At 34.0% G+C, this 16049-nt stretch overlaps 1 protein-coding gene across 3 annotated transcripts in view; it reads right to left on the reverse strand.

Annotated features, from left to right (window-relative positions):
- LOC114328060 (dynein axonemal heavy chain 3) overlaps positions 1-16049 on the reverse strand; it is a 793139-nt gene that overhangs the window by 62084 nt on the left and 715006 nt on the right. For all 3 annotated transcript variants that reach the window (XM_050656316.1, XM_050656315.1, XM_050656317.1), the window contains exons 17-27: positions 14728-14990; positions 14472-14673; positions 13995-14313; positions 13408-13606; positions 10887-11055; positions 9293-9486; positions 8401-8529; positions 7747-7948; positions 4200-4430; positions 3325-3497; positions 751-889 (exon numbers count right to left, since the gene is read on the reverse strand). In XM_050656316.1, the coding sequence (XP_050512273.1) occupies positions 751-889; positions 3325-3497; positions 4200-4430; positions 7747-7948; positions 8401-8529; positions 9293-9486; positions 10887-11055; positions 13408-13606; positions 13995-14313; positions 14472-14673; positions 14728-14990 (2220 nt within the window). The remainder of the gene's footprint in view (positions 1-750; positions 890-3324; positions 3498-4199; positions 4431-7746; positions 7949-8400; positions 8530-9292; positions 9487-10886; positions 11056-13407; positions 13607-13994; positions 14314-14471; positions 14674-14727; positions 14991-16049) is intronic.

Genomic DNA, 16049 nt, shown 5'->3' on the forward strand with positions numbered 1-16049 from the left:
AAGGTATAACACAGCATCACGACAGAAGCAGGAAACGAGAGCTATACGAGCTAGTTTCAGAGGAGAACATTACTGGAAGCCAGGACGAGGTATTGATTGCAGCCAAGGATAGCAGGAAACGGGTCTTGTGTGAAGACATTCTCAGTGCACCAGAAAAAGGTCAGTCTCATTTGTTTGGACATGAATGTATGGGTTTTTCGTAGTAAATACCACATTTAAAATTGAAAAAACATAATCAATAATATCAGAAAAGTTTCATCAAACTTAAATAGAATTGTTGCTGATAAATCATAATAGTTAAATGTTAATAAAAACTTTCAATTGGAAATCAAAAGGAAATAAGATTCCCATGTATAAATGTTATTTTTAAGAATAATAAGATATAGCAAATATTAAGCAGTGATTGCCATTTAAATAAAATAAACAATATTTTGATTACAATTGTAACCCATATGTGTTATTATTTTACTCTTTTCTTTCCTATCCCGATTAGGAACCATTAAGAAATACTTAGAAGCCACGTATGTAAGTAATTAATTTTATAAAAAGCCCTGAGATTGAAAACATATCGATATGTGATCTGGTAAATTAATTAGATTATTATTAATGCATTGATTAAATTAAATGACATATAAAAATATTATCTCATATCAATAATCAAGATCACATCAACATATATATATATATATATATATATATATATATATATATATATATATAACAACATATTTTATTGAATTTTCAACTTACTTGAATTATTTCACCTGACATCAAGCAAAGTTTTTTGTTATCGTCCAAAACCGTATTCATGTTTTCAATCCATACTGCATCCACTGGACCATCAAACAGAATCCATTTGCGATCTCTGGTTGTACTGTTTGCATACTCTCTACAACAAACATAGAAACAAAATGGTACACATTAATTTATTAAACTTTTTGATGTAAATCATTTTGGCTCGCTTTGAAGTTAGGCGTTTACTAACTACATACTACATTTTAATCAGGTCATACACATGTTCTTCTTCGTCTTGATGTGCTCATTCGTGACGCGTGTTGGCGATGAACATGGCAATCTTTATTTTATCTGCGCCAGCGCGGAAAGCTGCACAGATGCTGTGTTGAACCAGGGTCTCATATTTTTTTATCCAGGATGTTCTTCTTCCTGGACCTCGTTTTCAAAATATTTTTTCCTTGCAGGATGGCTTGTAGGAGGGTATATCTGGATTCATTTCGCAATAATGTGTCCAAAGTGTTCTAACTTTCGAGATTTGATGGTGGTCAGTACCAATTGGTTCTTCATCATTCTTCTGACGACCTCCTCATTTGTAACCCGGTCAGTCCACGGGATTTTAAAAATTCTCCGATATAGCCACATTTCAAATGCTGCCAATTTTCTGCACATATCTTTGTTCAATGTCCACGATTCAACACCATAAAAACGGACAGAGAAGACGTAGCATCTCAGTATTCTTACTTTTATACCAAGAGATAAATTCTGGCTCTTGAATAAAGGCCCCTATACGGTTGAAGGTGGATCTAGCTTTTCCGATGCGCGCTCTTATCTCTTGGTTGTTGGTCCGTTTTTCATTTATTATGGTGCCGAAGTAGTTGTAGTGCGGCGCTATTTCTACAGGAGTTTGGTTGATGTAGAGTTGACCTTCTTTTATTGCCATTAATTCATTAAAACACCATTCGTATCAGTACAGCATGAATAAAATGTCTGTAGTTGTAATCGCGTGTTATCAAAATGCGCGTCAAGCGCGTGTCATGGGCAGTTTTACTCGATTGTCTTGCCGACAAACATGATTTCTCTTAGAGCCCGTTCACATGACAGGCGCAAAATCCCATTCCACAATAAATTTTAAAATGTCTACAGATAACCATTTAGAGGCTGTAATATTGGCCGCTTGTAAATGTCTTCTGGACCTTGGTATTTCTAGCAGCAGACCTGCTTCTAATACTTTTTCATGGTAAAAATCACAAAATGTTGAAACAGCTAATTTCAACTGTTCACTGTTCGTGAAAAGCAAACTGTGTGTCTGCTGTCTGCACAACCTCGAACAGTGAAGCCACATCTTGAAGGGACTTTGATTTGGTTTCGAGTTCAACGTTGGATATGTCAAACTATTCCAACACATCCTTTTGAAGTTCGGTTTGAAGTGTGAGTCCTGTATCGGTAGCCAACTCACCATTCATTCGTTTTTGACGTCGAAGTCGTTTTTCGGTGGGAATGTCTTCGTCGTCATATCCTTTCATAGCAAAATCTAATGCTTCATATATAATGTGACCATGTTTTTCTTCAATATAAAGACTAAGTTCTCCTACTTTGGTTGCTGCTTGATTAACGGTTATGCCTTTACTTTGCAGTTCAATCTGACAAAAATTGATTTCTCTTAGTACATCATTCCAAAAGAAAAGATAACAAAGAAATGTGAAATTACACACAGCGGATATAAGGTTATGGGGCACACCTCGTCTAAATTTTCTTGTTGATGACATAATTCTTCAATTGCAGCAACAACATTATCAAAATGTTCTGCCAATACTTTAACTGCGCCATAGTGAGCACTCCAACGCGTTGTGGATTGTCGCTTAACAGATGCTTTGCTGTGTTTAATACTTTAACTGCGGCATAGTGAGCACTCCAACGCGTTGTGGATAGTCGCTTAACAGATGCTTTGCTGTGTTTAATAAGCACTTCCCAGCACCTAGTGGAAACAAAAGAAAAATTAAAAATTGCCTCTAGTGTTCTGAAACATGTTACACTAGATGTATTTTGTACAAAAAAGTGCTAGCCACATAAATTAATTAAATGATTAATACATCCAATGAAAATAGCCTTTTTGTTTTTTGCTTTAATAATAGCTTGTGTTCCTCCATGAACGCTGCTCATAACCCCTGCATTATCGTATCTCTGTGAACGGTACTTCATGACATCTAAATCATCAATTTCAAGCTTCTTGGCAATTTCGTTACTTAGATCAACTACATTTTTGTTTTTAATGTAAAAAATCCAAAACTGCCTCTTTGACCTCGACTTTTCTCGGTTTCGTGCGTTCACAAAATAATATCGAATTGTATTTTGATTGTAAAGTGAGTAAAGTTACAAATTAATGATTCATGATTTTGTGATCGTGTCTCTCGGGTGTCACTCGAACGGGTGACACCCGGGGCGGACCGCCCCCTCCGCTACGCCACTGGCTATATGCCTCGCTATTTAACTACAGTTAACTATATACCTACTTAATGTATATAGTTAATGTATTATATTTATATATTTGACCAAATAGGATTTTGTAAACAGAAAAGCTCCATGATTTACCTGAACGTTGTTGCCAAAACTCCGTCCGACCATTCGTGTGATGCAGGATCAAATTGTCCATAGAGCTGACCCATAGTCAGAGCTTTTGGATTTATTATTTTGTAAATTACATCATATTCTTTCAACGAAGCATTCTGCCGATTTGCAAGGGTACCTAAACCAGCTGCTAAGCTCTAAAAAACATTAGACATTACAACAACTGCTTATGGTATATTGAAAGAGATCATTGCAAAGACTATAGCAGTGTTCTTCCGAATGAAAAAAGTATTATATGGACGGAGTATTAACAATAATCTGAAAATATGGCTCATCAAATGTTACTTCGTCTTTTCTACTTTATTGTATGGGGTCGAAAGCTGGACGCTCACTAAATCGGTATTAAATAAACTTCAAGCTTTCGAAATGTGGGTGTATCGAAGGCTTCTGCGCATAAGGTAGATTGACAGAGTGACAAGGTATTACAACTTTTGAAAAAACAACCTGAAATAATGCAAATCGTAAAAATACGACAATTTGAGTACTTTGCCCATCTCATATACCCAGAATAATATGTCCTCAATTTTACTATTCAGGATAAAATATGTGAAAAAAATGCTCCCAGAAAAAGAAGGACTAATAGCCTACGTGAGTGGTTTAATCAGTCTTTGGCGTCCCTCCACAGATCTGCGGTGAATAAAGTTATGATAGCCAAAAAACTTCATGGCCTAAACTCATAGCTGAAGGACCTGATGAAATGGTATGACCGCTCATCTGCAGAAATCTGGGATGCAACAGTTTCTGAAGCTACAGTTGCCATTTTAGCTCTGATTTCAACGCCGAATTCAGATCGTGGCTGATTATAACTATTGCTTTTATAATCATCTGAATATACTTACCTGATAGGCAGAAGTTTTTCCACCCATAGGCCTGCCAACGATCATTAGACCGTGTCTGACTAAAATCATCTCATATATCTGCATACATTTATCTACAAACCATGGTGTGGGTTGCAAATTTCTTTTATAAATTTCGCTCTCTAAACACTCGATGAGCTCGGCGCGCTCAAATTTGGGAATTTCGACTCCAGGAAACAGATCAGAATAAATTCCTTCAAATAAGGGAACATCCTGAAAAAGTGTAAAAAAGCGTAGTAAGTAAAAAATGGAAATTTAACCTGCTTCACCTTCGTTGTTAGAGCGTGAATGTGTGTATTTGTATTTTATTGGCAACTGATTTCAAAGAGTTGCCACTTGAAGTTCGTTATGTGATGTTGTATCCTCTGACATTGCAACTCCCGTGGGGAGAGTCAGAGGCGTAACAGAGGCCCCCGCAGCATGAAGCTTGCGGGAGGGCCCCAATATATCAGGGGCCCCATCTTGCCGTCTAATATAATATGTAAAAATGGGTTATTGTTATATTATTTTACACATACATACGCAACGTTTTTGTAAGCAGTGTAGTATTGAAAATTAAATTGCCCATCAGACAGATATTAATACCTATTATGTATTGATAAAATTGTAGATATATTAGTAGTATAGTAGTATAGTATTATAGTAGTATAGTAGTGCACGAAGAAAGTTGTTCATATCAGAATAATACTATGTAATAATAATGTAAATATTTATTAATTTTTGTTATATTTTATTCTATACCAATAAAGATGAAAAATGAACGTTGTCATAAACAGTGCATGGATACACTAATATCCCAGTAAATGACCGTTATGGAGTGTAATTAACAGCGTCACGATGGATTTGCTTGACAATTCGGATTTAGGTTCTACTTACCCTCCACTTCAAAGTTGGACTTGTGCCGTTGGTTGCATTTACTTGGGGGGTGAAAGTCATTCCTTTTCGGGGGGTGAAAAACATAGGTACGTTTAAAAAAGTCCGGAAATAAATAAATTGACTAATTATAAGCAACTTTTGATCTATAGAGTTTCTTTATCTTACTCAATACATTTCGAGTTATTTGCTAGTGAAATTGTTTATTTTTCAACAAAAAAAAACACGTTTTCAGGCGGTTTTTCGCAAATAACTCAAAAAATAAGTATTTTATCGAATTAAATATTATCGAAAAATTATCAGTAGTACTTACACGAGAGCTCTAAAATTATCGATTTGTATCTCAAGTGACAATTTGACAGTTTTAATTTAGAGATTATGTCAGTGCCACGACGGCAAAACAAATCGATAATTTTTAAGAGCTTGAATGTAATTGGGTAAGATTATTTCATGAATTAAACTGTTTTTTTAAATAATTTTATTTAATGTTTTATTGATATCTTCGCCTGAATATTTGCTTAACCTATTCATGGTGTTCTATTTGACAGGTTATAAAACATTAATTGTCGTTAATGTCATGTTTATTTTTGTGTACCAACAAAGGGCATCTCACGTAATACTTGACGGCGGGAAATTATCGAAAAAAATTACTGCTGTAATTTTTATTCTTGTAGCTTTCTATTGGTCAGAATCTCTATGAATAAAATAATCGAAAAAATATTTTTAGCAAAAATGTAGCTTATAAAACAAAACAAAAATGGTGTATTCACGAAGTCAAGCGAAACAGTAAAAACAAATTTTTAGCTCATGAAAAATTGTTCTTATTCGTCAAATTTGAAATCGAATATTTCAACGAGAAATAACCAAAAAATTTGGTTGTGAAAACTTTTCGGGGAAACTCATTAAAACTTTATTAAATCTTAAAAAAAAGCTTTATTTTTATTTTTTATAAAAGTTTCTATCATCAAAACTAAGCGAGTTACGCTCAAAGTAAAGTTGACCCCTTATTTTACTAAAAAAAAACGTGAAAATCTTCCCCTATATAAAAATATGTATGTATTCTTTATATGATCTGTAAGTTTGACCGGTGCAAAGTTCTTATTTATGAAAAAAATTTGGTTTTATAGTAAAAAAAATCTTTTTTATTTTAGACAGATGGCCTTTTTTCAAAATAACTTAAACAGTAATAGTGATACGAAAAATCCCAAAGAGTAAAGAAATGGATGTTTTGCTTTTATAAATATTTTTGTTTTATGTAAGACAAAAATTGGTTAAGATATATATATATATATATATATATATATATATATATATATATATATATATATATATATATATATATAAAAACATGAGATGTAGATCCTTGAAACACACTCAGTGATCAAAAGATCCAAGGTTAATGGTTTGACGACCACTCGTACGAAATCAAACAGATGAAATAGAGAATGTGGAAATGTGTGAATTGTTCGTAAGGGGATTTTTCCACATTCTCTATTTCATCTGTTTGATTATATATATATATATATATATATATATATATATATATATATATATATAGTCTTTTGAGTCCCTTTTACTTTTCAGTGTCGGGACTTTGGTTAAGATATGACTGTTAAAAATTTGCATACACTCGTGATTAGTGACTCGTTCAAGCTCTTTCAACTAGAATCCTTTCAAAAATAAGCACTTTGAACCGGTGAAACTTACAGGTCATATAAAAAAAAGTTAAGTAATTTGGAAAGCAATAATGATTAGTTTCATTTGGGGTGCTAAATAAAGGGAGATTTTCACGATTTTTTTTACCAAAAAAAAGGGGTCAACTTTATTTTGAACGTAACTAGCTTAGTTTTGATGTTAAAAGCTTTTATAAAAAATAAAAATAAAGCTTTTTTTAAACACTTTAAAACAGTTTTAATGAGTTTTCTCCGAAAAGTGCTTAATTTTTTGGTTATTTCACGTTGAAATATTCGATTTGGAATTTAACGAAAAAGAACAATTTTTCATGATTTACAACTTTGCTTTTACTGGGTCGATTAAACTTCATTTTGCTCATTTTTTATAAGCTACATTTTTGCTAGGAATATTTTTTTCGATCAAATACTTTTTGAGATATTTGCTAAAAACCACCTGAAAACGTGTTTTTTTTTTTTTTGTTGAACAATAAACATTTTCACTCGCACAAAACTCGTCAAAGTATTGACTCGACCACTTTGGTGTCGATACTGAAAATTACACGGTATCGCCGTATTTCACGTTCATTTACTGGGCTATAAGACATAAGTTTTTATTACACAAGTCGCATTTAGTAATTTTTTTATAGGGGGCCCCATTGCTGCGGTGGAGCCCCGACGGAGTTTGTTACGCCACTGGGGAGAGTCCTGTGAATATTTCAAACATCACATCTATTTTAATAACACATAATCTAAACAATTTAAAACTGCATAACATTTAAAGGGTTTTTATCCAAATATCTTAGTGGCTTAAGCATATACTTTGACCTGTAATAAGCACTGATGATGGAAATACAACGTTCTGTGATGTAGCCCTTTTTAGGGATTTTTATTTACTTTATTTTAGGGAATTTATCTTACTCGTGGATTTTTCTTGAATTTTTTATTTAAAGAAAAACAATAAAAACAATGTATAGCCTTCTTACCTGTGCTAAAAACTTGGGTAAATTGACATCAATGATGGCTCTTAAAACAATTTGTGGCTCAGACACATCGGGGTACATTCTTTTTAAGGCACCAGCAGCAAGAAGTACAGACTTGACAGCACGCATGCCGTAGTCGTAATGATTTTGAGATGAAAGTTGCTCTGAACATAATTTATATGTGTGAACGATTTTTTCTGATAAGCTAAAATATTCATTTTTTTTTTTGTTTATGACAGTTAAATAATGTCTAATAATTTAAATAATTGAAAATTGTTTTTTTAAATTGCGCACCAAAGTGATAAGAAACACATTCAGAAAGAAACGTGGACAGACAACTTTAGATCTCTATGTGCACAATACATACCCCCTCTATGAGCTAAAGGTGACGATAATAAACCACCAACACCTAAATTGATGACAAACGAAGACATAAGCATTGAGAAAAGAGAGGTAACGGAAGCATTAAGGAAATTAAAATATAGAAAATCACCAGGAGAATATCGAGTGAACTCCTTAAGTACAAAGTACAAGCACTGCCCAAACAACTATTAAAATTAATCCAAAAAATAATAAAACAACACAGAATACCTACCAAAAGAATGAAGATCAGAGACCTTATTATTAACTATGCACCAATAAAATTAAATAACTTACCTATTTGCTTGGACAAATCCATACGAATAAAGAGATATCGCTCCGATCATTGCGTAGTCTGGTACCATCATAGCTACTGTTCTGAAAAGTACCTTCAAATTATCAGGTAGCTCTTGTCGACCCGCATATCTAAAAATAAAGTATAAAATTATTTCAAAAGCTAAAATCATGGAGTTTTTTTTGCATCATTTTAATCATAGCATCCTATTTCTTTTCCTTTCTCTCCATGTCACTTTTAAGTGTTCGCTTTAGAATTTTACTTCTTCCAAAATATTCTTCTTGGTCTCTTCTCTTGCGTTTCCTTTCTTTATCTCTATATATTTTACTTCCTGTTACTTTGTCACTTCTATTCATTTTTCCCGTTTTGATTAAACTTTTAAATTCAATTATTAGTTATTTATTATTTTAATTGAATTCTAATATAACTTTAATCCAATTTATTCTGCGGCCAGATCTGAATTTTTGTGATAAAAGTATGTGGCCTTTATTTTAACACTTAATTTCTTTTCGGCACTAATTAAGTTCTTATCTATAAAAAATGCGTAGGAATGGCTAAGAGATTCAACCCCTCGGACTTAAAGTATTCGGCAAATTAATTTTACCAGCTTCCACGGAATTATTAATTCATTAAAACCTGTTAAAATTGTTAAAATAGTTCAATCTTACTTGTCTGATATTATTTCTTTAATACACTAGTATCGCCTGTATGCACTAACTAATTCTGTTGAATTTTATAACTTGTAATTCCCCATTTATTTGAAGTTATTACTAAGAGAAAATCAACTGTAACTACTGCTGCCACAGTAGAGTGGTCGTATTCTTTGGTAGAGTGAAAGAAAGAGGGAGAAGAGAAGAGAAAGAACAATAAAATCAAGTTAACTCATCAACTTACCCTGGGTTCATAGTAATAAAAACTGTACATGTTGGATCCAACGTAATTTCAGTTCCTTCAAAGACAAATTTTGTAAGTTTAGCAGCTACAGCCATTTGTATACTTAGAATCTGTTGTGCCACTACAGACAGTACTTCTAATTCGATTCGATTAAACTCATCGAAACAGGCCCAAGCGCCTGCTTGAGCTAAACCCTAAAAGGAATTATTTGGCTAAGATTAATTATAAAGGGGTGTTTCTAAGTACTAAAAGAATAAAAGTGTAAACTACTCAATGTATTGCATGAAAAAGAAGACATAGTAATTACTTATAGCTTCTTCTTTGAGTACCATGCCCAAATTATAGGCATGGGTAGCTTCCATGACAATTTGCCGATATTTTTCTCAATCTTGCGCGGCATGTAACAAATTATATGCTGATAAACTAGTTCATTGACGAAGGTTTCGGAGTCGGAGCAATGAATATTTCTTCCCACTAATTCGTCTTTTTTTCTTCAATATATGCGTTGAATATTAACTGCAGTATCAAGTATCTGCTAACTATCATTATATGCCCCAGATATTCAAGTTTTCTTTTTTTTTTAACATCTTCGTCAAATCACCTTTGCCTTGACATATTCTGTTTAAGATTTATATGTTTGAAATGCGTTGAGCTCATGATATTTTGAGCGTTCTACGATATGACTACATCTTGAAGGCTTCCAATTTGTTCATCATATTAAATTTCATGATGCAGGTTTCGCATCCATATACCTACCTAGTAGTACAGGATAAACATAAAATTTTAGGAACTTGATTCTAAGTTGTAAGTTGAGCTGATAATTGCACAGTATAGATCTAAGTTTCATAAATACTCTTCTTGCAAGTTTCTACTTCTTCTTGCAAGTACTCTATACTAGTTTTGATTTTTTTATCAGTATTTAGTTTCTCGTTTACCAACATCCTAGGTATTTAAAATGGTTAACTGTTATAATCGGCCCCTTGTTGACAATTAGTTGCATAGGGCTAACGTCTTGTTTATTCACCACAAGTACCTTTGTCTTTGATATATTTATGCCAAGTCCATTATTTGAGCATTCTCTCGATCTATAAGGAATTAAAAATCTTCGATACCGTCAGCCATGATCGCTGTGTCATCTGCATATCTGTTGTTGTTAATAGTTTCTCCCCCAATTCGAACTCCACACTGCCCTTTGAAGGCTTCATTAAATTTCCGAATACACGTTAAACAAAGTGTGGGATAAAACACAACCTTAACCTTGTCTGACACTTCTTTGAATGAAAATTGTGTCCGTTTCTGTGGCGTCTACCAGAATATAATCTTCGTGATTCCAATATAGATGTTGTAAAAGACTCAGATCTTTATCATCTGTTACAGATATAAGAGAAGAACTAATAGAAGAAGACTAATTACAGATATAAGAGAACAAAAACTAAAACCTTAAAGAAGCTTTCCGTTCATGCGTAATAAATAAAATTAAGACGCAAATGGGATCAAAAGACCTGAAATAAGAAACAATAAAGCTTTGTATGTATCATATTCTTCTAATAGCACTATTTTAATATTAATAATAGTACCGCCTTATGTGTTGTACCTTGAAAAATTTGCCTAAAGCTTTGTAATCGAGTCCATCCGAACAGTTGAAAACGACACACTTCTTGGCAACAGCTTTGGCTAAGTCTTTGCATGTTTCTGTTTTTCCAGTACCTGCAGGACCTTCAGGGGCCCCACCAAGATTCAGTTTTAGAGCACCCATCAAAGTTCTAGAAATAAAAGATTAAACTTATGAACTTATAGGTTATCGTATTACCAGATACAACAGCATATTACATTTAATATTATTCTTAAAATATATTTTCAAATTTGCTTCAAATAAAAAATATATACAGGGATGAGCGCGCTTTTTCTTCTTCAGGTGCCATCTCCGTTACGGAGGTTGGCAATCATCATAGCTATTTTAATTTTTGAGGCAGTAGCCCTAAATAGTTGTTTTAAGCTGCATCCAAACCATTCTCTCAGGTTCTTCAGCCATGAAATTTGTCTTTTTCCGATGCTTCTTGTGCCATCTATCTTTCCTTGCATTATGAGTCACAGGATGCCATACTTCTCGCCCCGCATCACATGTCCGAGATACTGTAGTTTTCTTTCTTTAATTGTAAGTTCAACTTCCTTCTCTTTACCTATTCTTCTCAGTACTTCGTTGTTCGTAACTCTATCTACCCAGGAAACCCTCATAATTCTTCTATAGGTCCACATTTCAAAGGCGTTAAGTCGTCTCATTGTCTCTACATTTAACGTCCATGATTTCGACTCCATAGTATAGTACACTGTATACGTAACATTTTGTTTGGCGTACTTTAAGAGCTAATGGTAAATCTTTCCTACATAGGACCTTTTTCATTTTCATAAAATTAAAACGTGCTTTTTCGATTCTGACTTTGATTTCTGCAATGTAGTCATTATTTTCTGTTATAACTGTTCCTAGGTAAGTGTACTTTTTTACTCTTTCGATCTGTTGGCCCTCTACTATTAAGATTTCGTTAGTATTATGGTTGTTTTTACTAATTTTCGTAAACTTCGTCTTTTTGATATTAAGATAGAGTCCGTACTCCCTACTACACCTTACTATTTTACTAATGAGTCTTTGCAGGTCTTGTAAACTATCGGCTATTATTACTGTATCATCTGCATATCTGATGTTGTTAACTAAGACTCCATTTACTCTTATGCCGATTGTTTCATCTTCCAGAGTTTCTCGCATTACCTCTTCAGAATAAGCGTTAAATAATAGAGGTGATAGTATGCAGCCTTGCCTAACTCCTCTCTTTATTTCCATTTCTTCAGATGTTTCTTTTTCAATTCTTACTATTGCTCGCTGATTGTAATAGAGATGTGTTACTAGTCTTAAATCTCTGTCATCTAAGTTTTTAGTTTTCAGAATTTCCATGAGTCGATCATGTTTTACTTTATCAAACGCTTCATTGTAGTCTATAAAACAGACGTAATGAGGACGGTTAACGTCCAAACATCTCTGTGTCAGCACGTTGAAGGTGAATAATGCCTCTCTGGTACCCATACCATTGCGGAACCCATATTGAGTGTCACTAATATCCGGCTCCAGTTTAGAGTGTATTCTGGCGTGGATAAGCGCGCTATTAACCGGCAAAATAACGCAAAAGATGGAAAACATTGTGAAGGTAAAAGAGATGAAACTTGTAGAGGTGGAAATTATCGATATAAACGTATATGACAACTGTCATTGTGACAGTAGAATTTTATAAAATACTCCTGTCACAGACGTCTAAAGGTGGAGAACTATGTAATATAATGTTAATTTATACGTTTATATAGATAATTTCCACCTCTACTAGTTTCATCTCTTTTCACTTCACAATGTATTATGTTTACCATCTTTTGTGTTATTTTGCCGGTTATTAGGGCGCTCATCACTGTATATAATACCACTGGGGTCTTTTATATTTCTTCTTCTTCATGTACCATTTCTTTTCAGAACGTTGGTTACCATCATAGCTATCTTAATTTGATTTAGTTAGAGCCACTCTAAATAACAGGTTTGTATCAATACCATACCAATCTCACAAGTTCTTCAACCATGAAGTTTTTTTTTCGTCCTGGCCTGTGTTTGCCTGCTATTTTCCCTTTCATAACATTTTGTAGCATCCTATATTTGGGATATTTCATTACATGTCCTAGGCAATCCAGCTTTCTCTACTTGGTGCTTTTTTAATCTCAGTAATTTTACTGAAACGTTCTAGTATTGTAAAGTTTCTAACCATCTCCACCCAACAAACTTTTAAAATTTTATAACACCACAGCTTCAGTTCGAAAGACTCAAGGCGATTTAAATCACTTTTATTCACAGTCCAAGATTCGACACCATAAACTAAGACCGAGAACAAGTAGCAGCGAAGTAGGCGGATCCGCAATGCGAATTTTAGGTATAAGTTACATAATATCTTGGATATTGTGGATATAATTTCACCGTGACTTTTTGCATTACAATTTAACTGATATTCAATGTAAAAAATTTGATCAATTTGCACAAGTTTTGATCTTATTAAATATTTTTCTCTACGTTTTTAATACATACATACCTGTAGCATCTATCAGTTAACGGTGTAGCTACCAGACGTCCAGTATTTCCCAAATATTCAAATCCATACATTACCTCTGTGGTTATCATACAAACGCTAACCATCAAATCCCTCCAATAATAACGTAACTGAGCTATCCAGTTGAAATCAGCCACTGATGTCACTTTAAGTTCTTTTAACATTTTAACAATATCCCTACCTGAAAAATTTATTTGTATGACATTACCATCTATCTAAGAGACTCTAAGAGATTAATATTTAGTTCAGTAGTGGGATGCTACTGTTTGAGGTGTAAAATTATATAAACAAGGGATCATTTCATAAAACTGATAGATCCCTTGTTTATGGAATTTCACACCTCGAATAAAAGCACCTCGATAAGCTGAGTATTAATAGTTTGAGGTGTAAAGTTATATAAACAAGGAATCATTTCATAAAACTGATAGATCCCTTGTTTATGGAATTTCACACCTCGAATAAAAGCACCTCGCTAAGCTGAATATTAATAAGTCTCTTAGATAGCTTGATAGACTATAAATGGTACTTTGTTCTATTAAGAGTGCTTCAATGCTTTAAGAAATACTTACCATGAACATCAATAACAATAAGAGCTTCAACAGTAACTTGAGTATTTGCTCTCAATTTCCCCTGCACCATTTTAACACTCTGTTCTATTTGATGAGTGCAAAGATGTTCCTGTTGTTCTAAAGCTCCGCCAAAAATTGCGTCTGTCACTTCAGTGGTCCACATTATGCAATCGACACACTGTACGATTTGTCCTGGCCAATTCAGGATCCATGTAGGTCTATCAACAACTGGATAGTTGTGTATAGAGTCCCTCATAACGTCTTTGATTGACTGGATCATTACTCTTTCTACCTGGACTAACCATTTTTCAACCATACCCTATAATAATTATAAAATATACATCCTATATTTCGCTTAAGGTCTTATGCAGAGAATATAATAGGAAAATATCAAACATTTGGAAAATGCAAAGAAAATACTCAAAATTATTTACAAGGTATTTCATAATTCTAAATTTGGTTACCAATAATTCTTACCTTGGCGTCGGCTGGTACAATTTTCTCACTTAACGGTACTTTTTCTCTTTCAACACTAATCATACCAATAACCTCTTCGTCCCTTGTAAACTCTAGTTGATGAATACCTTCAAAGCACTTCTTAAGATGTGGTTGTACACGTAATGGATCTTTGGTTTCAGAAAGTATTTCAAGCAATTCATCATTGGACAAGAAGAAGAACCTAAAATCCGGCCAGGTTATATTGTTGTTTCAATAAACAACATAATATACAAACCTAGGGAAGAACAAACGCTTCTTCTCTAAATAGTCGTTCAATCCTTTTTGAATTTCGTCCAACATTTTATTGTTTTCTCTGAGCAAAGTAAGCATGTTTTTATAGTCTGTGGCTATCAAAACACGTGTATCTTTCATCGTGTTATTTTGAATAGCTCTCCATACTCTATCTACCAATTTAAAGTTTCTTGCTTCCGTTGGCATTTGTCGCATTATATCTTCAGATCCAAATATGGGTTCCAGGTACATCCAAGTAGCTTGACACTGCAATAAACCGTTGCAATTAATCGAATATAAATAATAAATATTTTAGTAATAAGGAAGAGCAATATAATAATAAAATAAAACACAATTCTTCTTTTTCTTCTTTTGGCATCATAACTCTGGATGGGTCTTTGAGTGTTTGGCTATGTCCTTCCGGATCTCTCTTGTGCCCTTTTTCTCAATTATTATCGTTTGATGTTCATGGTTTTCAGGTTGTCTTCCACGTCATCCAACCATCTCGTTCTGGTCCTTCTATTTTTTCGCCTTCCTGTCGGCTTTCATTGTAATATTTTCTTTGTTGTTTTTTCATCGTCTTGTCTCTGGACATGTCCCAGTCATGACAGCCTTTGACTATTCACAAATCGTACAATATCGTAACTTTCATTTAATTCGTTAACCTCGTCGTTTCTCCTGATTCTCCTGTTCCGTCTTCCTCTTGCACCGGGCCATATACTTTTCTCAGTATTTTTCTCTCGAATATCTTGAGTTGGGCTTCATCGCTCTTCGTCATTACCCAGGTTTCACAATCATAAGTTACTACGGGTACAATAAAATACAATAACAGTAAAACTGTGGCTTATTCCCAATAGAAAAATTAAGCTGGCATTTAAATAAATTCGTCCAAATTTGATTTTCTCAGCACATTTTTCAAGTGCTAAAAAACAACAAGTCAAATAAAAACAATAATTTGGTAACAATCTTAGCCTCTCCTCTCATTCCTCCCGCTATTAAATTTTGGACTAGGTATTTCAGGCCACTAATGGCACTTTTACGCGTATCCAGTAACTGGCACATGGCGCAGTGTCACTGACATGTCAGTGATGACTAGGATAGCGCTGGACAGGTACGTTTACACGTATCCAGTAGTTGGCGCCAGTTTCACTGGCACTCTTATTAAAAATCCAAACACTGGCTCTGAAACTTTACTCTTCACAGGTACGCCAGCGACTGGAACGCTGTGTTAACACGTGTCTATAACCACTGGCGCGTGGTTAGATGGGACGCATACGAGAGCCACTGCCATGAGAAATAGACCAACTTTCTTGTCGAGACAGCGCT

The sequence above is a fragment of the Diabrotica virgifera genome, chromosome 7 (genome assembly GCF_917563875.1).
Source record: "Diabrotica virgifera virgifera chromosome 7, PGI_DIABVI_V3a".
NCBI lineage: Eukaryota > Metazoa > Arthropoda > Insecta > Coleoptera > Chrysomelidae > Diabrotica > Diabrotica virgifera.